The sequence below is a fragment of the Stenella coeruleoalba genome, assembly GCF_951394435.1.
Source record: "Stenella coeruleoalba genome assembly, chromosome: 10".
Taxonomy (NCBI): Eukaryota; Metazoa; Chordata; class Mammalia; order Artiodactyla; family Delphinidae; genus Stenella; species Stenella coeruleoalba.
Genome location: NC_137156.1, coordinates 77,600,169 through 77,626,641, shown reverse-complemented (window position 1 = coordinate 77,626,641; position 26,473 = coordinate 77,600,169). Strand labels below are relative to the sequence as shown.

Here is a 26,473-nt window from a genome sequence, read left to right as displayed (position 1 = left end):
GATGGTTGAGACCAGGTCTCAAAGGAAGTGAAGTGTGTGGAGCTGGGTTCATCCCTGGGCAGCTCTGGCCAGACATTGCTGGAGGACCACCTTCTCATGATGTGGGAGACCCCAAGTTCCCCCAAGCACTAGGGCAACTGCTTTCAAGTTTTAAATCTAAGGTGTCTTAAATAATGCAAGCTCTAACCTGTTATAACAGAAAATATATATATTGGTCTCTGCCCCAGGTTCCTAGCATAGGGCTCCTAAAACCCTTGTAACTTCCGAAGTGATACTAGGAGCATCTCTTATTCTTTTTTAAAATTTCTTTTAAAACAATCATTCAGTTTATTTAAACTAAAAAACAATCGAAAAAACAGTTCACTCCTTTCTCCCACCCCCACCCGTCAGTTGCCTGTATCTATGAGCTCGGTTTTTGTTTTCACATATGAGTGAGATCATATGGTATTTATCTTTCTCTGTCTGACTTAGTTCACTTAGCATGATGCCCACAAAGTCCACCCATGTTGTTGCCAATGGCAAGATTTCATTCGTTTCTATGGCTTAAAAATATGCCATTATATAGATACCACATTTTCTTTATCCATTCATCTACCAATGGACACTTAGGTTGTTTCCTTATCTTGGGTATTTGTAAATAATGCAATGAACATGTGGATGGATATATCTTTTTCAAGTTAGAGTTTTTGTTTCCTTCAAAGAAAACACATCCGTACACTGGGAGGGTGAACACACCCAACTCAATGGCGACAGAAGCTCCTGTGCTCAGGACCCGCTCAGACCTCGCCCCATGTTTCCCTTCATCCAGCTGTTCATCTGCACCCTGTGTCATATCCTTTAATAAACTGGTAAATGTAAGTAAGTGCTTCCCTGAGTTCTGTGAGCCACTCCAGCAAATTAATCAAACCAGAGGAGGAAATCGTGGGTACCTCCAATTTGTAACCAAATCGGACAGAAGTTACGGGTAATTTGGGGATCTCCTACTTGCGATTGGCATCTGAAGTGGGGGTGGAGGCAGTCTTGTGGGACAGAGGCCAGCGTTGGCATGGAGTTACACTGTCGGACACCCAGCTGGTGTTGCAGAGAACTGCTTGTTGTGCTGAAACCCCTGCCCCCATATCTGGTGACCAGAAGTGAAGGATTCTGTGTAAAAGTAAAGGAGAAACACACAAGAGGTGGAGAACCTACTCAGCAGGGAGAACTAAGTTTCCCTAATACACCTGTGGAGTTCTTTTCGACACCACCCCACAGTATTCCCTCCGCTCCCACGAACAAGCCTTGGTGTGCAATTCCGTTTCTCAGCCAACAACTGAGCGTTAGAAGCTCTGTGGCAACTACCCTGGAAGACAGCAAACTGGAAAACTTTCCTACACTGTGCATATGATGGAGCCACGTGCTCCAAACACAACAGCAGCAGCCAGAGTCCTCCAAGCACGCAGGTTTGACCTTCCCCATTATGTTATCCTGACCTACTTCCCTGGAGTCCATCTTCTATGCGATATCCCTCTGCCGCTGAGAGCTAAAGGCCAGGGGCAGTGCCTCTGTCCTGTGCAGGGGAAAGCACTGTTCAGCTTGGCACTCAGGGAGGTGGCGAAGTCCAGAGTGTACATCATCCAAGCCCTACTTGAGAACAGCTGCTTCTCAGACACCGGGTGGAAGGCGGGATTCCATGTGCCCCAAAGCCTTTCCCTCCTTTCCAGATTTAACATGCTGTGATCTCCTGCCAAAAGGGCACAGTGGACCTATCCCCCTTTAACTGAGCACAGCATCCTTTCTACATGGTACCTCTGAACTTCTCCTGCAGCCTTGCTCTAGTCATAGGCTCCGACCAAGGGTCTATACCAGAAACAAGGGTGCAGGTGTGCAAATGCCCAGTGCACTTATACTGAAGCTGGACAAGTCTCCTACTTCCCATGGCTGAGATGATATTATGGCCTCGTTTATCATGAAGAAACACCTGGGTCATGTAGAGTCCTATAGCTGTTCTCAGCACTGAGAGACTTTTCTAAACACCATCCAAGATCTAAGATCCCGTGAGCTATCTTTTTAAGTGATCCCAATGGCCATATCAAGAGATCAACTAGAATTAAAAAACGAACAGAGATGAACAATACAATAACTGAAATGAAAACTACACTAGAAGGAATCAACAGCTGAATAACTGAGGCAGAAGAACGGATAAGTGACCTGGAAGACAGAATGGTGGAATTCAGTGCTGCAGAACAGAATAAAGAAAAAAGAATGAAAAGAAATGAAGACGGCCTAAGAGACCTCTGGGACAACATTAAACGCAACAACATTCGCATTATAGGGGTCTCAGAAGGAGAAGAGAGAGAGAAAGGACCCCAGAAAATATTTGAAGAGACTGTAGTCGAAAACTTCCCTAACATGGGAAAGGAAATAGCCACCCAAGTCCAGGAAGCGCAGTGAGTCCCATACAGGATAAACCCAAGGAGAAACATGCTGAGACGCATAGTAATCAAATTGGCAAAAATTAAAGACAAAGAAAAATTATTAAAAGCAGCGAGGGAAAACCGACAAATAACATACAAGGGAACTCCCATAAGGTTAACAGCTGATTTCTCAGCAGATACTCTACAAGCCAGAAGGGAGTGGCACGGTATACTTAAAGTGATGAAAGGGAAAAACCTACAACCAAGATTACTCTATCCAGCAAGGATCTCATTCAGCATCCATGCAGAAATCAAAAGCTTTACAGACAAGCAAAAGCTAAGAGAATTCAACACCACCAAACCAGCTCTACAACAAATGCTAAAGGAACTTCTCTAAGTGGGAAACACAAGAGAAGAAAAGGACCTACAAAAACAAACCCAAAACAATTAATAAAATGGTCATAGGAACATACATATCGATAATCACCTTAAACGTAAATGGATTAAATGCTCCAACCAAAAGACACAGGCTTGCTGAATGGATACAAAAACAAGACCCATATATATGCTGTCTACAAGAGACACACTTCAGACCTAGGGACACATACAGACGGAAAGTGAGGGGATGGAAAAAGATATTCCATGCAAATGGAAATCAAAAGAAAGCTGGAATAGCAATACTCATATCAGATAAAATAGACTTTAAAATAAAGAATGTTACAAGAGACAAGGAAGGACACTACATAATGATCAATCCAAGAAGAAGATATAACAATTATAAATATATATGCACCCAACACAGGAGCACCTCAATACATAAGACAACTGCTAACAGCTATAAAAGAGGAAATTGACAGTAACACAATAATAGAGGGGGACTTTAACACCTCACTTACACCAATGGACAGATCATCCAAAATGAAAATAAATAAGGAAACAGAAGCTTTAAATGACACAATAGACCAGATAGATTTAATTAATATTTATAGGACATTCCATCCCAAAACAGCAGATTACACCTCTCAAGTGTGCACAGAACATTCTCCAGGATAGATCACATCTTGGGTCACAAATCAAGCCTCAGTAAACTTAAGAAAACTGAAATCATATCAAGCATCTTTTCTGACCACAACGCTATGAGATTAGAAATGAATTACAGGGGAAAAAACCGTTAAAAACACAAACACATGGAGGCTAAACAATACGTTACTCAATAACCAAGAGATCCCTGAAGAAATCAAAGAGGAAATCAAAAAATACCTAGAGACAAATGACAATGAAAACACGATGATCCAAAACCTATGGGATGCAGCAAAAGCAGTTCTAAGAGGGAAGTTTTTAGCTATACAAGCCTACATCAAGAAACAAGAAAAATCTCAAATAAACAATCTAACCTTAAAATTAAAGGAACCAGAGAAAGAAGAACAAACAAAACCCAAAGTTAGCAGAAGGAAAGAAATCATAAAGATCAGAGCAGAAATAAATGAAATAGAAACAAAGAAAACAATAGCAAAGATCAATAAAACTAAAAGCTGGTTCTTTGCAAAGATAAACAAAATTGATAAGCCATTAACCAGACTCATCAAGAAAAAGAGGGAGAGGACTCAAATCAATAAAATTAGAAATGAAAAAGGAGAAGTTACAACAAACACCACAGAAATACAAAGCATCCTGAGACTACTACAAGCAACTCTATGCAATATAAATTGGACAACCTGGAAGAAATGGACAAATTCTTAGAAAGGTATAACCTTCCAAGACTGAACCAGGAAGAAATAGAAAATATGAACAGACCAATCACAAGTAATGAAATTGAAACTGGGATTAACAATCTTCCAACAAACAAAAGTCCAGGACCAGATGGCTTCACAGGTGAATTCTATCAAACATTTAGAGAAAAGTTAACATCCATCCTTCCCAAACTCTTCCAAAAAACTGCAGAGGAAGGACCACTTCCACACTCATTCTATGAGGCCACCATCACCCTGATACCAAAACCAAACAAAGATACTACAAAAAAAGAAAATTACAGGCCAATATCACTCATGAATATAGATGCGAAAATCCTCAACAAAATACTAGCAAACAGAATCCAACAACACATTAAAAGGATCATACACCATGATCAAGTGGGATTTATCCCAGGGATGCAAGTATTCTTCAATATACGCAAATCCATCAATGTGATACACCATATTAACAAACTGAAGGGGAAAAACCATATGATCATCTCAATAGATGTAGAGAAAGCTTTCAACAAAATTCAACACCCATTTATGATAAAAACTCTCCAGAGAGTGGGCATAGAGGTAACCTACCTCAACATAATAAAGGCCATATATGACAACCCACAGCAAACATCATTCTCAATGGTGAAAAACTGAAAGCATTTCCTCTAAGATCAGGAACAAGACAATGATGTCCACTCTCACCACTATTATTCAACATAGTTTTGGAAGTCCTAGCCACGGCAATCAGAGAAGAAAAAGAAATAAAATGAATACAAATTGGAAAAGAAGAAGTAACACTGTCCCTATTTGCAGATGACACGATACTATACATAGAGAATCCTAAAAATGCCACCAGAAATCTACTAGAGCTAATCAATGAATTTGGTAAAGTTGCAGGATACAAAATTAATGCACAGAAATCTCTTGCATTTCGATACACTAATGATGAAAAATCTGAAAGAGAAATTAAGGAAACACTCCCATTTACCATTGTAACAAAAAGAATAAAATACCTAGGTATAAACCTACCTAGGGAGACAAAAGACCTGTATGCAGAAAACTATAAGACACTGATGAAAGAAATTAAAGATGATACCAACAGATGGAGAGATATACCACGTTCTTGGATTTGAAGAATCAACATTGTGAAAATGACTATACTACCCAAAGCAATCTACAGCTTCAATGCAATCCCTATCAAATTACCAATGGCATTTTTTACGGAACTAGAACAAAAAAATCTTAAAATTTGTATGCAGACACAAAAGACCCCAAATAACCAAAGCAGTCTTGAGGGAAAAAACGGAACTGGAGGAATCAGGTTCCCGGACTTCAGACTACACTACAAAGCTACAGTAATCAAGACAGTATGGTACTGGCACAAAAAAAGAAATATAGATCAATGGAACAGGATAGAAAGCCCAGAGATAAACCCACGCATCTATGGTCAACTAATCTATGACAATGGAGGCAAGGATATACCATGGAGAAAAGACAGTCTCTTCAATAAGTGGTGCTGGGAAAACTGGACAGCTCCATGTAAAAGAATGAAATTAGAACACTCCCTAACACCATCCACAAAAATAAACTCAAAATGGATTAAAGACCTAAATGTAGGACTGGACACTATAAAACTCTCAGAGGAAAACATAGCAAGAACACTCTTTGACACAAATCACAGCAAGATCCTTTTTGACCCACCTCCTAGAGTAATGGAAATAAAAACAAAAATAAACACATGGGACCTAATGAAACTTAAAAGCTTTTGCACAGCAAAGGAAACCATAAACAAGACGAAAAGACAACCCTCAGAATGGAAGAAAATATTTGTAAACGAATCAACGGACAAAGGATTAATCTCCAAAACATATAAACAGGTCATACAACCCAAACCAAAAATGGGCAGAAAACCTAAATAGACATTTGTCCAAAGAAGACATACAGATGGCCAAGAAGCACATGAAAAGCTGCTCAAGATCACTAATTATTAGAGAAGTGCAAATCAAAACTACAATGAGGTATCACCTCACACCAGTTAGAATGGGCATCATCAGAATATCTACAAACAGTAAATGGTGGACAGGGTGTGGAGAAAAGGGAACCCTCTTGTACTGTTGGTGGGAATGTAAATTGATACAGCTACTACGGAGAACACTATGGAGGTTCCTTAAAAAACTAAAAACAGAATTACCATATGATCCAGCAATCCCACTACTGGGCTATACCCAGAGAAAATCATAATTCAAAAAGACACATGCACCCCAATGTTCACTGCACCACTATTTACAGTAGCCAGGTCATGGAAGCAACCTAGATGCCCATCGACAGACGAATGGATGAAGAAGATGTGGTACATATATAAAATGGAATATTACTCAGCCATAAAAGGAAGGAAATTAGGTCATTTGTTGAGACGTGGATGGATCTAGAGACTGTCATACCGAGTGAAGTAAGTAAGAAAGGGAAAAACAAATATTGTATATTAATGCATATATGTGGAACCTAGAAAAATGGTACAGATGAACCAGTTTTCAGGGCAGAAACTGAGACACAGATGTAGAGGACAAAGTTATGGACACCAAGGGGGGAAGGTGGCAGTGGGGGGTGGGATGAATTGAGCGATTGGGGTTGACATGTATACACTAATGTGTATAAAATTGATGACTGATAAGAACCTGCTGTATATAAAAAAAAGTGATTAAATGTTAAAAAAAAAAAAAAAAGAGAGATCAACTAGTGACCCACACTGATGGGTTTAGCCAGGCTTTTATTTAAATTCTTGATTCTAGATGACTGTGGCTCAATAGGTCAAGATGCCCGCCTCCTTTGTTTCAATTTGGTCCTTAAAATAATTTCTCTCTTAGAATTAGGTATCACTTAGGGACCCACTATATTTAAAAGGAGCGTTCTCCTTTTAATGTCTCCCGACATTCACCTTGCTAGCTTTGAATTTCTGATTCTTCCTTGGCACCTGCCTCTCAGACTTGTTCTGGTTCAGGGAGGCCATTGGATGAGCTCCATTGTTTAAATGCCAACGTTGTTTCAACCCCTAGATGTGGCACCTGGGTCATTTGGTAAGGATGGCCCTCTCTGGCATGGTTCCAGGATCTTCCACACCTGGGGACTGGCCTCAAGCAGCGCCTCCGAGGCTTGGTCAAGAGGACCCAAGAGATCAGGGCGCCTGCCACTTAAATTGGAGAGACCAGCCTGCGAATAAGCAGCGCCCCTAGTGTGCCTCAGTGGGAAATCACCTGTGCAGCACTTGGGAGGGACGGAGCCACCCTGGCCTCCTGGCCACCCCAGGCATACGGATCCTTATGCTCTGAGGAACTGGGCTTCTAGCTGGCTGGTGAAGACCAACAGTTTGAGATGCTCAGTGCACTCCTCATGGAGAAGCCTCCTCTCTTCCCGGAAGCCTTTGCATTGAAACCAGGGGGCTCTGTGCACTTGATAGATGATACCTGTTAGCCCCTAGTGTCAGATGTACAGACGGCACCTTGTCTACACAGGCACAGATGTGACATGGGACAGCTCAGACACTCATTTCGGTCCAAGCCAGTGCTTTGGAATCACAAAACCAGTCCAGAGCGGGCCCAGGAGAGAAGCGAGCCAACTGTGATGACCCCCGGCTGTGCTTAGAATAGAAAAAGATGACCCCAGAGGCCTCATCATGGTCTCCCCCTCTGTGCCTTTACACACGGTCTCAAGGACTGGGGAGGTCACAACATTGCTTGCACCCGAGAAAGCCAAGGGTTCGGCCCATGTTCCTTGAACCTGAAGAAAAACTACCTCGACCAGCCTGTGTTGGTTTACAGAAGAATCGGTGGGAAGAATGGAGAAGATAAATTGTCTGCCTCCCAGCCACCGTGATTCGTATGACCCTGAGGACAGGGAGATGCAGGCAAGCATCTCGGAGCTTCCTGCTCCACGGGCCGTGAACATTCACTGGCGACAGAAAGGGGAAGTGTGTCCCTCTGGGAGGAGGGATGCTGGTGGCCTTTAGTAATCTCCAGATTGCAGTTCATAAGCACCACGGTGCTCACACAAACAAACCCCGTGTCAGGGAAGATTTTCCTGGAGAGCAGAGCAAAGCTGAAGCCATAGGAGGGTGCCTAAGTCGGCCCTGAAGATCAAACTCTGCCTACCTGCCTGGAGACAGAGAATTAAGTAATTAGGTGATATTTATAAAGTGTGAAAACAATAGGCGGGCCCTGGCATCTGTTAACAATATCAGCTCAACGGGCCCCAAGCCATAACGTGGTTCTGCCTGGGAGCCTCCTGACAACAGTGCCTGCCTCTTTCAGCGCTTCCCTTTCTCTGCTTTTAGGAGTGGTGGAGTGGTTGGGAAACGTTGGCTGTTCCTTGGGACAGAGAGGAAAGTCCTCTCTCTATGGTGCTTTGATACCAACACTTCCATCCAAGTGGCTTATGGTCAAATGGATTTGGAAGATGGCTTCCCAAATCCTAGGAGCCTCTCTGATTTCAGGTACTGGGAGTGGTGTGGAATCCTACTCCAAATGCCTGGTTTCGCTCCTCCCATTAGAGCCCCTAGCCTGGGCTAGATCATAAATGCCTCAACTGTGCCAACTCTTGTAGCAAGAATCTTTTTTACTCCTGGCCACCTGGCATGTGTGGGTTAGCTTCATCCATCCATCCATCCATCCATCCATCCATCCACCCACCCACCCATCCATCCATCATCATTCCCTCCAGTCCAATATTTGCTAAGGCGCCAACAGTGAGCATTGTACCCTCTCTCCAACAAAGAAAAGAAAAAAAAAAAACAGTTTTACCCTTTATGAGCTTACAAGGTAGTGGGAGAGTTAGGTATTAGGAAAAAAAAATACGTAAATGAATGTAAAATTCCAACGCTGAGAATGCTACAAAAGAAAGGTACTGGTGCCCCGACAGTGTCTGGGCCAAGGCAGCCAGGAAACTTCATGGGGAAGGACCACTGAGTTGAGCCTTGAAGGCTGACAAGGGACGGATGACGCACAGCGGTGAGGCTGGGGCCTTCCAGGGAAGAGGCTGCTGGAACTGCAGTGCGGCTGGTGGACTGAGGTGCAGGATACGAAGGCGGGGTTGGGGAGGGGGACAGGACCTGTGGACCATGCTATGGGCCGTGGGATTCACTGGAAAGGTTTTAACTATTTCAGACAATCTGGCTTCGCATTTCCACCAGGAAAAGAATGTGGCCCCCTTGTTTTGAAATGTGTTCTCCACTGATCATGTCCCATGTAATAGGTTGTCCTGAAAGCCAGTGCTGACCTACAGACAAGGAAGTACGATTATTTGCAGAGTACTTTCCATGTCCCGGGCTCTGTACTATTTGTTCTCTATACTGGCTCACTTAAAAGGCCACAAGCCAAGGAACGGGATGTGATTATTAGCTCCATTTTACAGAAAGGAAACTGAGGCTTAGATATGAACTAGAGCACAGATGTGCAGAAGTAAATGACTGGCGTGGAATTTGAGTCCAGGTTTGCTTGACTCCAAAGTCTATATTCTTACCCCTTGCCCCTTATATTGTCTCCCCGTTCATTCATTTAATGAACAATGACCGTAGACCTACTATATTTTAGGTACTGTGTTAGGTCCTGTTGATTCAAGGATGCACAATATCTTTAGCCTAGGAGGCCCCAACATCCACATTAAGTGGGTGCACTGACCCTCCCAGGGACTAACCCTGTGAGCAAGACCTCAGTAACCTCTGCCCCGAGGACCCAAGATAACCTGCCCAAAGCAAGCCAAGCAGATAAAGACAGAGACCAGTGATGCCTTTCAGGAAGATAAACTTGATCTTTAGGAAGAGCACCCAATTGCCTCAAGGACTTTTACAGTGCCTTCATTCACAGAAAGATAATAATAAAACCGTGTCGCTCAAGCCACCTGATGACATTTAAAACAGAGACCACCTCTTGTGGATTCATACGGAAGCTTGGCAGTCCCTTGGAAAAGAGAAAGAATGCTGTGTTTGGACAGAAGAGGATCTCAGTTGACGTCTCAGCTCTACCGTTTCCTGGCTGAGAGGCTCTGGATGACCGACCACCTGTTCTCTCTGAATCTCAGACCACTCATCTGTTAAAGAGAAACAGTAACACTGCATTTCTCTCTCTGCTCACCCCCACCCATCCTCCATCCCAAGTGTTAGTAAATCTCAGAGGCTCTGTTACAAAATCCATCCCCGACGGATCACTTCTACATCCACCAGGATCACCCTCATCCAGCCACTGTCATCCTGCTGGGAATATTTCCATCAGCCTCCTGCGGGTCTTACAGATTCCACCCCAGGTCCTCTGCAAACATTCTTCACATAACAGTCAGAGTGATGGGTCTAAAAACCTGTTCAGATGGTCCCATAGCCCTGCTTAGACTCCTCCAAAGGCCACTGTCATAAGAACACAGTCTTAACGCCTTACCAAGAAAAGTCTTCTGAGACTTCACCCTCGCGGGTTCCCATGCCTCAGGGCCTTTGCAAAAGGACCGTTCCCTCTCCGAAGTTTGCAGGGCTGGCTCCTTACCCAGACCAACCCACCCTCTCCAGAGAAGCTCTCTTTCCCTTGGCCTCACCATGTCTGCCACTCTTAGCAAACCACCTGATTTGATCTGCAGAACAACACTGAAGAGCTTAATCACTGACCGCTTTCTTTCCTTCTTCCCCCTAAAACTTAAGCTCCGTAAGAGACTCTTCTCCCTTGTTCAGCTTTATTTCTAGTGCCTAAAACCTGTTCATAGTAGATGCTCAACAAATATTTGACAAATGGAAAGTGCATCCTGGCAGAGGTTGTTCTGAGGATTAAATAAACCGTATATGCACGGAAAAGGCTAGCATAGCACCTGGCCCATGAAAACCCCTATGTAGCCTTTTTTTTTTTTTTTTTTTTGCGGTACACGGGCCTCTCACTGTTGTGGCCTTTCCCGTTGCGGAGCGCAGGCTCCGGACGCGCGGGCTCAGCGGCCATGGCTCACTAGCCCAGCCGCTCCGCGGCATGTGGGATCTTCCCGGACCGGGGCACGAACCCGTATCCCCTGCATCGGCAGGCGCACTCTCAACCGCTGCGCCACCAGGGAAGCCCCCCTATGTAGCCTTTTTAAGCATAGGTGTACCAGGCACAGCTCCTAGAGAAAGCGCTTCAATGTAGATGAAGATGCCTGACACGGGAAAAGAAACTCACTGGCTGGAAAACATGAGCCCAAAGTAGTTAATGCTATGTTAAATGTCTATGAAATATCAACTTTATGTCAACCAATCAAAGGCAACTTACACCAACTCTCTATCTATTTACATAGAATTAGTCATCACGGGATATCTGAGCCTGTAAAAATGTTTGATAGAACATGGCATGCCCTTTAAAAGCATGAGCACCCAGGATGTTGGAGAGTCTTACAAAAAAACAGCCCTACTTTTTGCTTGCTTTCTTAATCACTCCCAAGGTTAAAAATTAATAGCTCGTAATAGTTATTTTTAAAAGAAGGAGGTCAAAACCACTCCATGGCGGCTGCATTAAAAATGTGATTTCCTTAGCACTTTTCTGTGTTGGAAGTTACTAAAAGTACCAAGCTAACTTTCTGGAAGAGTTTCTGGGAGGGCAGCTGCCTATAAAGGAATTAAATGTTCCATATCAGAGGTTCTTTTATTAAGATAAAGTAATTCAAGCTCGTTAATGTGGTGAGTGAACATGATTAAACTGAAAATAGAACTACATTAATATTTTCTCCCAAAATAGCAGAAAACCATGATTTCAATGTCAAACTCCTTTTAAAAGCAATCGTGGATTTACTTCTTTGTTTGCTAATTTGGGTGGAAAATGTGATGGTCTTTCTCGATGTGTTCCGATTTAAAATAGGCTAGTTATTTAGGCGTTCTCACACACTGGTACATGCCCTTAAAAACTGCTTTTAACCAAGACAGGAAGCAATCTTTAGCACTGAAAATGCAGCTAACAAAGAGATCCGTCCATCAGCAAAAACAAAAACCATTCTCAAAAACCACGGCGTTGGCTTAGGGGACTGGAAAGGACAAAGGCCACCCACTGTCCTCTTCATTTCCTTTGCTTTTATTACATTATACAGTGTCACTTTAATTAAGCCATCAAATCAAATTATCAGATCAAGTGGTTTTGATTCCACTGTGGTTTGAACAGGTTTTGTTAAATTAATAAACCATATGTTTCATGTTGTTGGAAGGGAAGTTATTTTTCTCTGTTCACTGTTCCAAAAGTCTTCACAATAGACAGTATTCAGCACTTAATCACCGAAATGCTCTTCCATGTGCCCGGGATGTGTTGCAGAATAACTAAAATGACAGCGCATTAAATCCCAAAGTCTGTCTAAGTTATTTACCGACAAAGGGCAGAGGGGTGAATTGGATGTCCCTCGAACAATCTACCAAGCCTAAATATTGTTTCCATTTACTGGAAACTAAAGCTTTATATTTTTTTACAGATGACATCCATTATAGATCTTTCTTCGGCAACAATACAATATTAAGGTGACTTTTCCCCCTTTCTTTTGGTGTCGTACGTGGCGATGCAGCTCATGCTTGGAACTGAATGGCTTGATTCTGTTTTCTCTATTCTAGTATGTCTGATCATCCTGACAGAAGGGCAGGGTGGGGGCACATCAACTCGAGCATCCCCTGCTGTGCTGCTCAATGAACACTAGTCAGTGATCACAGCCAGGGAACAACGGAAGTGGGGCTCAGTCTACAGAGGCTCCACTTATACTTCTGGAGTGGAAGATGAAGTGGTCTTAAGGTGGATTGGTCAGTGAATGGTTACCAAGTTAATAAACCTCTAATTGGTCCTAGGATCTTGTAGTGTCATGGAAAAGCAGAACCGACCGATGGACACTTCCACAGTCACGGCCGCTGTGAAAATACCTTCAAACAAGCCTCAGATGGGGTTCCACCATCTTAATTTGAGCCATTCCCTAGAGCAGGGGTCAGTACACTATGGTCCCCAGGCTAAATCTGGACTGCCACCTATTTTTACAAATAAAGTTTTATTAGAAGACATTTTCTATACCTACTTATTTATATATTGTCTACGGCTGCCTTCACGCTACAGTGGCAGAGCTGAGTAGTTGCAACAAGAGATCACATGACCCAATACCTGGTCCTTAGCCAGAAAAGCTTACTGATGCCTGCCCTACGTAATTAATTCATTCTTCTTTCTTCTGTGACAACAGCCCAATAAATGCACAGCTCTATGCTCAACATCTTAGGCACCAAAAGCTTCCAATAATGATCAGCTAGAGAATGCCAATCAGACAGGGTTTGTTCTTTTTGAATCACCTGAAGATGACAGAATACCACCCTTCCTTTTCTAATATCTTTTTTGCATATGCCTGGAGAAGAGAAAGGGACTCTTCTTTTATACTGGCTCTTTTCTACTCAGATCTCGAAGGTCAATCATCTAAGCACACCGGGCTGCCTGATGACTGCCAGCATCTGTGGCTGGCTTTCAGCCTTTGGTGCCATGGAATGACCTGAGTTTTCTTGGGGAATACAAGGAGGAGCATTTGGTCACATGGACCATGGTTTTATGAAATTTAAAACAAATACGAACATCATTTAAAAACAAATAGGGACATCATTAGTCATTAGGGAAGTGCACATCAAAACTACAAAGAGATACTATTTCGTACCTAGTAGGATGGCTAAAATAAAAAAGATATGTAACAAGTGTCAGCGAGGATATGGAGAAATCAGAACCCTCCGATGATGCCAATGGGAACGTACACTGGTACAGCTGCTTTGGGAAAAGTCTGGCAGTTCTTAAAAAATGTAAACAAAGAGTTGCCCTATGACTCAGCAATTCTACTCCTGGGTTTATATTCACGAGAAATGAAAACACATGTCCACACAAAAATGTGAACACGAACGTTCATAGCAGCAATATTCGTAAGAGCCAGAAACTGGAATCTATCGATTGATAAATGGATAAACAAAATGCGGTCTAGCCATACAATGATATCTTATTTGGCCATAAAATGGCATGGAATTCGATACATGCTTAAATGTGGATGAACCTTGAGAAGATGATGCTAAAGGAAAGAAGCCAGAGACAAAAAGCCATATACTGTACAATTCCATTTATATGAAATCTCCACGACAGGCAAATCCGTAGAGACAGAAAGTACGTTAGTGGTTGCCTAGAGCTGGGAAAGAAGGAGCGACAGGAGAAAGAGGAGTGACTGCTCATGAGGCTGGAATTTCTTTTGGGGGGTGACAAAAATGTTCTGAAGTGGGTAGTAGTGATGAGTACACACTTTTGTGAATATAAAAAACCACTGAAGTGGACACTCTAAAAGAATGGACTTTATGGTATGTGAATTAAATCTCAATAAAGCTGTTATGGAAAAAAACAAATAGGGATACTATTTAGCAATAAAAAGAAACGAGCTACTGATCCATGCTACAGCATGTATAAATCTTAAAATCCTCTGTCAAGTGGAAGACAAGAGCAAATCAGAGGTGGCCTGGAACTGAGGTTAGGAGAAAGAACTGATTGCAGGTGGGCGTGAAGGAACTTACTGGGATGATGAAAGTGTTCTAAAAGTGGATGTGGTGATGGCTGTACGACTATAAATTTATTGAAAATTATTCAATTGTACATTCACAACAACTGAACTTTATGGTATGTAAATGAGGCCTTTAAAAAATGTTAAAAAAAATAGAAAACGATCTTACAGTGCTGGCAGAAGTGTAAAGCGGTCCATATAGTCATGTTGGGAAACTGTTCAGCAGTATCTAACCAGATCTGAAAATATGTGTGTCCTCTAGGCTGTAGTCATTTTGCTGCTGGGTGCATACCCAACAGAGATCTGTCCACATACTCATTAAGAGCCATGTGCAAGAACTTTCATGATTACCAAAACATGAAAATAATCCATATATTCATGTATATTGAAATGGATAAATAAATTCAGGTGCTGGCATACAATGAAATTCAACCGTAAGAAGGAACAAACTACAGCTGCGTGTAATAGCATAGATAACTCTCCAAGCCCGTGTAAAGCAAAAGAAGCGAGACACAAAAGAGGACTTACAGACTGAGTCCATTTATATGAAATTGACCAGGAGGCAAGGCTAATTCACGGTCACAGTTACCCCTGGGAAAGGATAGTGTCTAGGAGTGAAGGAAAGGAAGTGCTTCTGGGAAGCAAGTGATATCAGTTTCTTGATCTGGGTGTTTGTTACTCAAGTATATTCAGTTTGTGAAAATTAATCAAGTTGTGTGCATATTATGTGTGCACTTTTCTGTATGTGACACTCCAATAGTAGGTTTAAAAAAGAAAGAGGAGTGCATCTACATCTCTCTCTGTGTCTAGAAAGATCACAGAACATTTTAGTATCCACCCATCTTAAGAGTCAGCAATGGACACACCATGATCATTGTAACCTTGTAAAATGAAGAACCAATTCTCTCTATCTAAGGATGGGTCCATGGCTCTGCTCAAATTCAGAGAAAGCCCATTCAGTGGAAGATCCTGGCCACTCTGACAACTTAATGCAATGAAAACCAGTATCCTCTCCAACTTCCTTAGGTAAGAAGGGCTATGCATCCTCTCTGTACAACTGATGTATCATATGTTCAGTCCACTTATTAGGAAAGAACTTTGTAATTGTCGTAACGTCAGCAATTCTGAGCTACCAGATATTATACTCACTCGTGATATAAATTCCTCATCTGGGACTTCCCTGGTGGCACAGTGGTTAAGAATCCGCCTGCCAATGCGGCGGACACGGATTCGATCCCTGGTCTGGGAAGATTCCACATGCCGCGGAGCAACTAAGCCCGTGCGCCACAACTACTGAAGCCTGTGCACCTAGAGCCTGTGAGCCACAACTACTGAGCCCACGTGCCACAACTACCGAAGCCTGTGAGCCACAACAAGAGAAGCCACCGCAATGAGAAGCCTGCGTGCTGCAGCGAAGAGTAGCCCCCGCTCGCCACAGCAACAAAGACCCAATGCAGCCAAAAATAAAATAAATTAAAAAAAAAAAAAAAGAGGCCATGTGATGTCTGGTGGGGGTGGAGAGCTGGAGGGAGACTTCTTGGCTGGTATGGAAGTTAGTAAGAAAGCTGCAGATTGGGGTGTTGGGAGCAAGTCTGAGGTCCTGATGTTTGAGCTCAGAGACAAACACTTGATCACGACAGGGAAACAGTTAAAAAGTAAGACACCAAAAAGCTTTAAGACATCAACTAGTTAGGGTTGATGCTACAAAGTTAAATTACAGAGAGAAGGACTAATATGTTACTAGTCAAAAGGGCGATTCTGAAAGTATCTAACTGAAGTTATTCCCACAAATGCTTCTACTTATCATCCAGACAAGTCACTTTGAGCACAGAAACGTGCTTTTAACGGCATGTTCCAATTCTTGGCCGGTTCTGAACACCTTTTCATTTAAAGTAATTTATGATAAGGAATCTTCCTCTGGGCAAGGGCACTTAATCCAAATATACCTTTAGAGGCTTCTGTCCCCAGTGGGTTTTCTAAGAAGTCTGTCATGTCGTGGTTCCAGGCATCACGGACGGCAGACTTGGACACCACCCTGTCGTTCAGGCCCTGCTGTGGCCGAAAGTTATTTCTCAGATACTCCACTGACTTGACGTGGTCTTGCTGCTCCGTGGTGAAGATGGAATAAAAAGCCTCGAGCTGAACAGAGAACCAGAGAAAAGGAGAAAAAAGAACATCGGTTAGAAAGCTATGGGGTCCAAAGCCAATAGGGGTGACAAGAACACAAGATGGCAGGAAGTGCCCGACAAAGCCGCGTGGGACAAATCCAGCAGGACACAGGCTTCCTGCTGGAATCACTGCCAATGGGCCTATCTGGCTGCGGTTTCTGTCCTGCCAACTAACCAGGAAAACACTTCACTTGAGGGTATATAGAACTTTCGCAGTTTGTGTCTCAGACAAGAGGCCCAGTCTTTCTGCAGCAGCCTCACCGCCCCTCCGGCCTCCAGCAAGATCTTCAGTATTACAGGAAGCAGCATAGAGTTATAGTGAAACTGGCAGCTTCTAGAGCCAGACTTCTTGCGTGGGAATTCTGACTCCATGGCTCAAGCACTCTGTGACGTTGCGAAAGTTGCTTAACTTCTCTGAGCCTCAATTCTTCCTCAATAAAACGGTGAGAATTACAGCAGCATCGACCCGATAGGGTTTGGGTCAGCATTAAATGAGACCATCCATGTACAGTGTTTAAAACAGTTCCTAAAGCGTAAGAACTCAGTAAATATTTGCGATTTAATTCTTACTAAGCATCTTCCTACACACTAGGGATCCAGTTCAGCAGTTGCTGTCACAAAGTTGCCAAACCCATGGTGTGCAGGTTAAACTGCCCAAGTTCAACATTTACCAGATGGGTCATTAGAGCCAAAGTATTCAAGCTTTCTGTAACTCAAGTTTCCTCATCTGTAAAACAGATACAATACTAGTACTGCCTATCTTAAGGTTGTTGAAAAGATTAAAATCTATGTGGCAGCCAGTAAGCCCTTAGTAAAGATTAGCTGCTATCATCATCGTTATTATCAGGAAACATTTCCCATAAGACTACTGTCCAAACTTTTATGGAAAAGCAAAGAAAAAAAAATCAGCACTCCAGGATCATATTTTTATTATCAGAAAGGATTCTTTGCAGCCTTCAACATTCTGCTTACTCGGTGGTGGGGGGGGGAAGGGTCATTCTATTAAGAGAGAGCAGAAGAGAGCAGGGGCCGAGTGACAGCGATTTGTTCTCAATGGATCACGAAGTTATTCTTGTCACCAAAGAAATGGAGTGTAACGTAAAATGCCCAACCACCAAAAATACCAACTCCTTGAGCTGGGGGAAGAAAATGAAATAAAGAAGAGAGAAACTGAACTTTTTCTGGCCCATCTGGCTCCTTGAATGCCAAATCAGAAGGCTTTCTGCAGGAGAGAATTACGAGGTGGGATGGTGTTAGAAAAACACTTCCCAAGCAGGCGAGGAGTGGCTGCCCTAAACTTCTGGGATCAGGAGGTGGCTAACGTCAACCGATAAGATAACAAGAGAATTAAGACCTGGAGTTCTTGAAGCCTGGAACTAACCCCTGTGTTTCTCAAACAGCCTCAGAGAATGACACAGGGAATGACCTGCTTCCAGTCTGACATGCCCTCTCTTTGCATGAGAAGGCAATGAATTTACATAGCCAAGAAAAATCACTTAAGTATATGAATGCACTAATCATTCCACCTCCCCTCCAATTCTCCTGCACTTGGAAAGTGATAATACACCATGAAGCCTTTTCTGCTTTTTCATCAAGGTAATAGGAGCAGGGTGGTCTCTCAACCAGCCTGAAAGCAAAAGTAGCCCGTTATTTCCCTATTATTCTAATTTTCTACAATTCATGTAACTTCTCTTCTAACAACTCACATCGTTGCTATTTAGAATTTGCCTTTCTTCCCATTCTTCCTTTTGATGTTCCCTGTTTATTTATAATGAAGGGAGAAAGGCAATAAAAGCAGAAAAACTAAGAAAACTGGGCTGTTTACTCTGTCCAAAGGTGACCCACTCAGATGAAAATAACTGGAGGTGCTGAAAGGAAAAATCAACTCAACCTAGCAAGGTGTACTCACTGGATAGGACTACCAAAATCAGAACTGAATGCCTCCAAAAATGAGAGAAGATTTCAATGCTTCCTCAGAGAAAAGAACTTCTGAAAATTACATGAAAGGGATTAATAAAGACCCTCTGGAGACAGTCTAGGGAAAGACCAACCAAAATGATTAAAGGGATGGAGGGTAAATCCTGTGTGGAAAGGTTAAAGGAAGTGGAATTGTTTATTAGTGTGAAGAAAAGGCCAGTAAGGAGTAATTTGATTAAAGGCCCTTGTATGTGAAAGATGCTGACCAGCTCTTCTCTGTGTCCAAAGAAGGCCAAATAAGAGGAAACTGGTTAAAATTAAAGCCTTAGAGACATGAGTTGAATAGAGGGAGGAATTCCTTAACTTTCAGGGTGATTTTTTTAGAAAAATGGACCGGGCTGCCACACATAGCAAGTTAAGACCAGAAATTTTCTGGAAGAGACTAGCCATCTGTCCTGAAATACTTTCATCTCTGAGATGCCAGGAAAGGACGGCCTGGGAGACCCTCAGCAATGTGACTCGAAGGTTTGTTTATTCTCTCAAATACTTGCTTCTTTCACAGCTAGCATTTAGTTCTCCTAAAAAGTTTATTTCTGATCCTCAGGAAAGAATTAGTCATATAAATGTAAAAAGAGGTAGGTTCTGAATTTAACACAAAAATGCTTTCGCTTAAATTGCTCTTACAGCTTAATGACACGCTATGGCTGAAAAGCTCATTCACATCCTTGTCATTAACTCAACTTGCCCAAAGATTTCAAAGGAAGTATGTGATGGTTCTGAGAGTGAACTGATGACCTGGGCGATATTACACTGTCCCCTGGATCATAGCTTCCGTTGACAGTCTCATAAAAGAGGGAAAAGGAGGACAAGCTTAGTAGACTCATCAAACGTCCTTTGGTAGGTCAGCAGCGTTTACTAAAACTCTGTCATTCCTCTGAATTGAATGAAAATTGCCAGTGGCCTCTCCTGTTGGTAACTGGCATGCTTGGCCATTGAGTGGAAACTTCCATGATCCCCGGATTGGTAAGGGGAGCCTATATACTTTTCACTTTGGCAGGTGATCAGCAATCATCTGGGCCAGAGGTTGTCCCTTGGTCCTTACCCTTGCCTCGAGACCCAAACTCGCCAAAGGTGAACCTGGCCACCACACAGACCTCCACTTGGCTGGATTCCATGGGATGCCATTTACAGAGCAGATGACAATAGGAAGGTGCCTCTGACAGCGGTGCCACATGGCAGCCCCGTGTAACGCTGGAGTCATAGAACAAACTTCAAAGCTGTGTCTCTCTGGCCTCTGACGGGGCCACACTTTTGGTGTGTAATCTCTTTGACTCTTCTAGATCTAGTTAATATCCACACAGTGAACCTTCAAAAATGTACATGAGATCACAGCACACACCTCTGTTTAATACCTTTCAATGGCCTCCCATTCTTACTGTGGAGTCCTAATGTTCTGACCTGTGCCTTACTCTCCAAATACAAAACACTTCCACTCACTACCTGGGTTACAAACGCTGTTTTTTAACTCTAATTGCTAAATGTGTGACCTCAAAGTATTTACTGTTTCTGTGGTTTTCTTACATGTATAATGGAGCTAACATCATTACCCACCTCACGTGGTTTTGGTTACTACTATTTTTTTTTTTTTTTTTTTGCGGTACGCAGGCCTCTCACTGTTGTGGCCTCTCCCGTTGCGGAGAACAGGCTCTGGAGGCGCACGCTCAGCGGCCATGGCTCATGGGCCCAGCCGCTCCGCAGCATGTGGGATCTTCCCGGACCGGGGCATGAACCCGCGTCCCCTGCATTGGCAGGCGGACTCTCAACCACTGCGCCACCAGGGAAGCCCTGGTTACTACTATTGACTGAGCTACTACAGATCAAGTGTTTGGAATAATCCCTGATGCACCCAAGGCGCCCGATAAGTATTACCTTCATTACCGTCGTTATTGTTATTATCTTATGAGGAATGTGGTAACTATGCGTGCTAAGCTTACAACTATAAGAAGCTCTGCGGCTTCGCCTTCCTTTTCTTCTTTATAATATATATGCATATTTACAATGTACAGTATACATATATAATGTGTCTATGTATCTGTATAAGGCATATTGCACCTTCCAGTGTCTATTTATCAAACCCATTATGGGCCAGGTACAAGCACTTCATAAACATTGTTTTGGTTTCTAACTTGTTCTCAGCTCAAAATAATAACATTAAAGTAACATTGTTAATATTATTATAGCACTAACACTACCAACTAATATTTACTGAGCATTGATTATGCACAAGGCAAGGTGCCAAGAACGTTATATGCTTTCTCTTACTTAATCCTCATAGAAATCCGGTAACGCTGGTGGTATTATTCTTATTCTTATCGACGGATAAGCCTGGGTCCGTGTGACTCTGTTTTGCATGCTTTCAGTCACTTCACGCCACATGCGTAACAGGCCCTGAGTATTATTCAGTGAGAGAGCAACACGGTAGCAGAAGAACTGAATCTGATGATAGAAGTCCCAAAACAATTCCTCTTAGCTGACCTCCAAAGTCCCTAGCATGCAGGACACCCACTACTGCCATTTCACTACTGGCGATATAAACTTGTTTGCATTTTTCCGCACTCTGGAAAGAAACAGCCTATGGCCCAACACAGGAAAAACTGGGAACCATGAACAAGATGGCAGGTGCGAGGAGAAAATGGAATCCACCCCCCCAAATCAGCACTTTTCTTCATCTTATTCTTTTCCAGGGGCAGGTAATAAACACACTTGGATTTATCTTTACCTTAATATAACTAATGAAGTCTTTATCATTTAGTGAAAATTAATGAAAGTTTTTATTTCTATAATATTTAATTGGCTTTTTAACTTTTGAAGTGAATATGTAAAACATTTCTTTCTTTTATCCCTGCTTGGGGAGCTGTAATTGCATTTTAACTGGTGCTGTTTCAAGAACAGTTTTAACCTTGAATTGCAAATGTGTTGGCTGGAAGTGTATATAAATCATTTCAACTTAGTTTTTATTGTAAAAATATTACAGAGAATAATTAGTTTTTAATCTGTCAGTTTGAATCAAAGAAAAGTTGAAATCTACTCATGCCGTTTGTGTGTAGCAAGAGCTCTGGTCCATAAGATGTGGGGAGGGGACCATCATGGCTGAAGGGGGCAATGAGAGAATATCAAAAGTAATATAATTACGAACCGTTAAAAGGCTGATGTGCACAATATTTGATAGGATGGATACAGAATGGCAATTAAACAAAACCAGAGTCCATTATATGAATAATAATAAACTCCAGGGTAAACATTACGGACTGTAACGTCACACCTAAGGTCATGGACATGAGTTTTGTCATACATTTGAGACGTGATGGGTCAGGCCTTGTTTGTGGTATCTCTTGAACACTTCCTGTGGTGCCAGGCACTAGTCTAAGCATTCTACACACATGCCGTCATTTAATCTCTATAATGACTCCATAAAGTAGGTATTGTTATCATTTCCATTTTACAGATGAAAGCTGAGACACAGAGTAGCAGAGTAGTTGAGTAATCTGCATGAAGAAGTAGCCAAGAATGGAACAACTTGGCTCCATATGGAACAGTCTTAATTCAAAAGAGTTGCTCTACTCTTTATGACAGAGACAACAATGGTTAAAAAAAAGTCATGCACCTTAAAGATCTCACACAAAATATATTAGAATACATGAATTCAGCAAAGTACTAGCATACAAGATTAATATACAGAAATCTGTGGCATTTCTTTACACTAACAATGAAATACCAGAAAGAGAAAGAAAAAAGAATCTCTTTCAAAACTGCATCAAGGGCTTCCTTGGTGGCACAGTGGTTGAGAGTCCGCCTGCCGATGCAGGGGACACGGGTTTGTGCCCCGGTCCGGGAAGATCCCACATGCCACGGAGCGGCTGGGCCCGTGGGCCATGGCCATTGAGCCTGCGCGTCCGGAACCTGTGCTCCGCAACAGGAGAGGCCACAACGGTGAGAGGCCCACATACCGTAAAAAAAAAAAAAAAAAAAAAAAAAAGCCGGCATCAAAATAACATAAAATACCTTGGAATAAACCTAACCAAGGGGGTGAAAGACCTATATGCTGAGAACTATAAGACACTGATAAAGGAAAGTGAAGATGATCCAAAGAAATGAAAAGATATCCCATGCTCTTCGACTGGAAGAAGTAATGTTGTTAAAATGGCCATATTACCCAAAGCAATCTACAGATTTAATGTGATCCCTATCAAATTATCCATGACATTTTTCATAGAACTAGAACAAATAATCCTAAAATTTACATGGAACTACACAAGAACATGAATTGCCAAAGCAATCCTGAGGAAAAAGAGCAAAGCTGGAGGCATAACCCTCCCACACCTCAGACAATATTACAAAGCTACAGTAATCACAACAGTGTGGTACTGGCACAAAAACAGATGTATGGATCAATGGAACAGAACAGAGAGACCAGAAATAAACCCACACGCCTATGGTCAATTAATCTACAACCAAGGCAGCAAAAATATACAATGGGGAAAAGACAGTCTCTTTTGCAAGTGGTGTTGGGAAAGCTGGTCAGCTGCATGTAAATCAATGAAGTTAAAACACACCCTCACACCATACACCCAAAATGGTTTAAAGGCCTAAATATAAGACATGACACCATAAAACTCCTGGAAGGTAAAACAGGCAAAGCATTTTCAGACATAAATTGTAGCAATGTTTTCTTAGATCAGTTTCCCAAGGCAAAAGCAATAAAAGCAAAAATAAACAAATGGAACCAAATCAAACTAAAAAGTTTTTGCACAGCAAAGGAAGCCATCAACAAAACAAAAAGACAACCTACGGAATGGTAGAAAATGTCTGCAGTTGATACACCTGACAACGGGTTAATTTCCAAAATATACAAAGAGCTCATACAACTCAATATCAAAAGAACAAGCAACCCAATCCAAAAATGGGCAGAAGACCTAAACAGACATTTCTCCAATGAAGACATACAGATAGCCAACAGGCACATGAAAAGATGCTCAACATCGCTAATTATTAGAGAAATGAAAATTAAAACCACAGTGAGGTATCACCTCACACTGGTCAGAATGGCTATCATCAAAAAGTCTACAAATAACAAATGCTGGAGAGGGTGTGGAGAAAAGGGGACCCTTCTACACTGTTGTATGTAAATCGAATGTAAATCGGTGCAGCTGCTATGAAAAAGAGTACGGAGGTTCCTTAAAAAACTAAAAATAGAGCTACTATATGATCCAGCAATCCCAGTCCTGGGCATATATCTAGAAAAGACAAAAACTGTAATTTGAAAAGATACATGCACCCCAATGTTCAAAAAGTAGCACTATTTACAAGAGCCGAGACTTGGAAGCAAACCAAATGCCCATCAATAGACGACAGGTTTAAGAAGATGCACCACACACACACACACACACACACACTGAAATATTACTCAGCCGTAAAAAGGAATGAAATATTGCCATTTGCAACAACATGGAAGGACCTAGAGATTATCATACTAAGTGAAGTAAGTCAGATAGAAAAAGACAATTATTATACGATGTGACTTATATGTGGAATCTAAAAAATAATACAGATGAATATATATACAAAGCAGAAACAGACTCACAGATGTAGAAAACAAACTTATGGTTGCCGAAGAGGAAAGAGAGGTGGGGGAAGGATAAATTAGGAGCATGGCATTCACATATACAAACTACTATACATAAAATAGATAAGCAACAAGGATTTACTGTATAACACAGAGAACAATATTCAGTATCTTACAATAACCTACAATGGAAAATAATCTGGAAAAAAATATAACTGAATCACTTTGCTGTACACCAGAAACGAACACAATATTGTAAATCAACTATAAACTTCAATTTAAAAAGTCATGCAACTAAAGCAAGTACACTAGCTTTTTTGACATTTATTTCCTTTTTGATAGCGCCTCCAAGAGGCACTTAAATAAAACTCACGCTAGGGAAAATCATAGGCAGTGTCATATTTAAAACTACGGAAGCCAACAGTCCTGGAAGGGAAGTCCAAGAGGCACTTAAATAAAACTCACGCTAGGGAAAATCATAGGCAGTGTCATATTTAAAACTACAGAAGCCAACAGTCCTGGAAAGGGAAGGGAAGGGACACTATCCTGGGATAGTGTCCAATGGCCAACGCGCTACCATCTGAGAGCCACTGTTCTAGAATAAAACACATCCAAGTACACCGGACTAAAAACGATCATGTTCCCTGACTGATCATGAATGCAAGGCAGGCAACCGTCTCAATGTGCTACGTGTGCTCCTTTGACCTCCTACAGCAGGACCGGGGGTGCCGCCATTTTGTTTGGGTGACAAAATCATGGCATGATTCTTGCCTGATATTTATGGTCAACGTTTTATTGGAGCCACACAAGCCATGCTGTCTGCTGACCACCCAAGCCAATGGCATGGTGTGATTCCATGAGCAACACCGTATTCAGATCTCGATCATCACAGAAGCCGGAGTCAGCGCTCACTAGCTGCGGGGCTGGTTTGAATGCCCAAGGAGGCCCACAAAATAGGGAAAATACGGAGCTGCTCATATTTACGCAGGAAGACTTTAAAGAAATCCACATCACACTGGTCAACAGTTCGCGCTCAGCACTGCATTTTAGGGTGAACCTGCTCTCCTTTTCACTGCTGACAGGTACCCACACTGTGTAAGAGAAGAGAAGAACCTTTGGAGGAAAAGAAGGACGAAGGACTAGGAATGTTTTCTTTCTCACAGAAGCAGACATGGAATTGTGTCTGCTTGGCTTCTCTGAATTGGCCGTTTTCCCTTCTGCAATGAACATTCTGTGCTAACTTCAGAGAGCATGTTGGCAGGGTCGGGGTGGGAAGGTCTGAACCGATAATACTTGGGTGGCTGATGCCTTCCTGTCTGAGGACTGACACAGCTGTGACCTCCACTCAGTTCACCAGCAAGGAACCGGTTTGGCCACATGAAAATGAGCTGTTTCTGTCCCTTTGGGAGACAGAAAAGGATACGTGAAGCTGTGCCTGATACAAGTAAAGCATTATCTAAGGTGGTTTAGAGTAAAGAAACTGGGGAGCCACTATGGTTAATTTATTTCTTCACTATTTTCTTGAAACAATAGTACCTACAGAGAGGTCATACTTTGGAAGTCGTGGAGAAAAACTCTTTCCATTATTTCCCTCTGAGTGTATGGGTGGCAGAGTAGAAGCATAAAAAGATGTTAACAAAGCACTTTCGACTATATCCAGTTCCCAAATGTCAAAACGCCTCTAACTGACAAATACTTGACAAGATATCTAAGCCTAAAAATCTGCCTTTTGTTTAGGCCACTAAACTGCAATAAAACCCAGTATGTGTTAAATGGTTCTCTTCCCTCCCCCAGCCCCAACTAAACAATTACCTCTCTATGCCTCCCCTTCACAGGGCCTCCTAAAAAAAAAAAAAAAAAAAAAAAAAAGCCAAACTTGAATTTTTTAACCTCATTATCTCAAGCCTTTATAGCTTTGAGGAGAAAAGCATTCATCTTAATCGACAAAAAGGATCCCTTTTCAAAGTCCTGCCCCCGCCCCCTCCCCGAACCTTGAGGATATAAATATTTGGGCTGCAATTTTCTTTTATTTTAATAAAACAAGGCTGGCTTCACCATTAGGAAGCAAACTTGTTTCATATTTCTTTACCTCCTTAAGGCCAGCAGATCCTGTTCCGC

General features: G+C 42.2%; 1 protein-coding gene across 19 annotated transcripts in view; it reads right to left on the bottom strand.

The window, feature by feature from the left end:
• Window positions 1–26,473, bottom strand: part of PTPRG (protein tyrosine phosphatase receptor type G) — a 907,646-nt gene that overhangs the window by 124,716 nt on the left and 756,457 nt on the right. For all 19 annotated transcript variants that reach the window (XM_079935460.1, XM_079935459.1, XM_079935474.1 and 16 more), the window contains one exon: window positions 16,594–16,786. In XM_079935460.1, coding sequence (XP_079791586.1) covers window positions 16,594–16,786 — 193 coding nt within the window. The remainder of the gene's footprint in view (window positions 1–16,593; window positions 16,787–26,473) is intronic.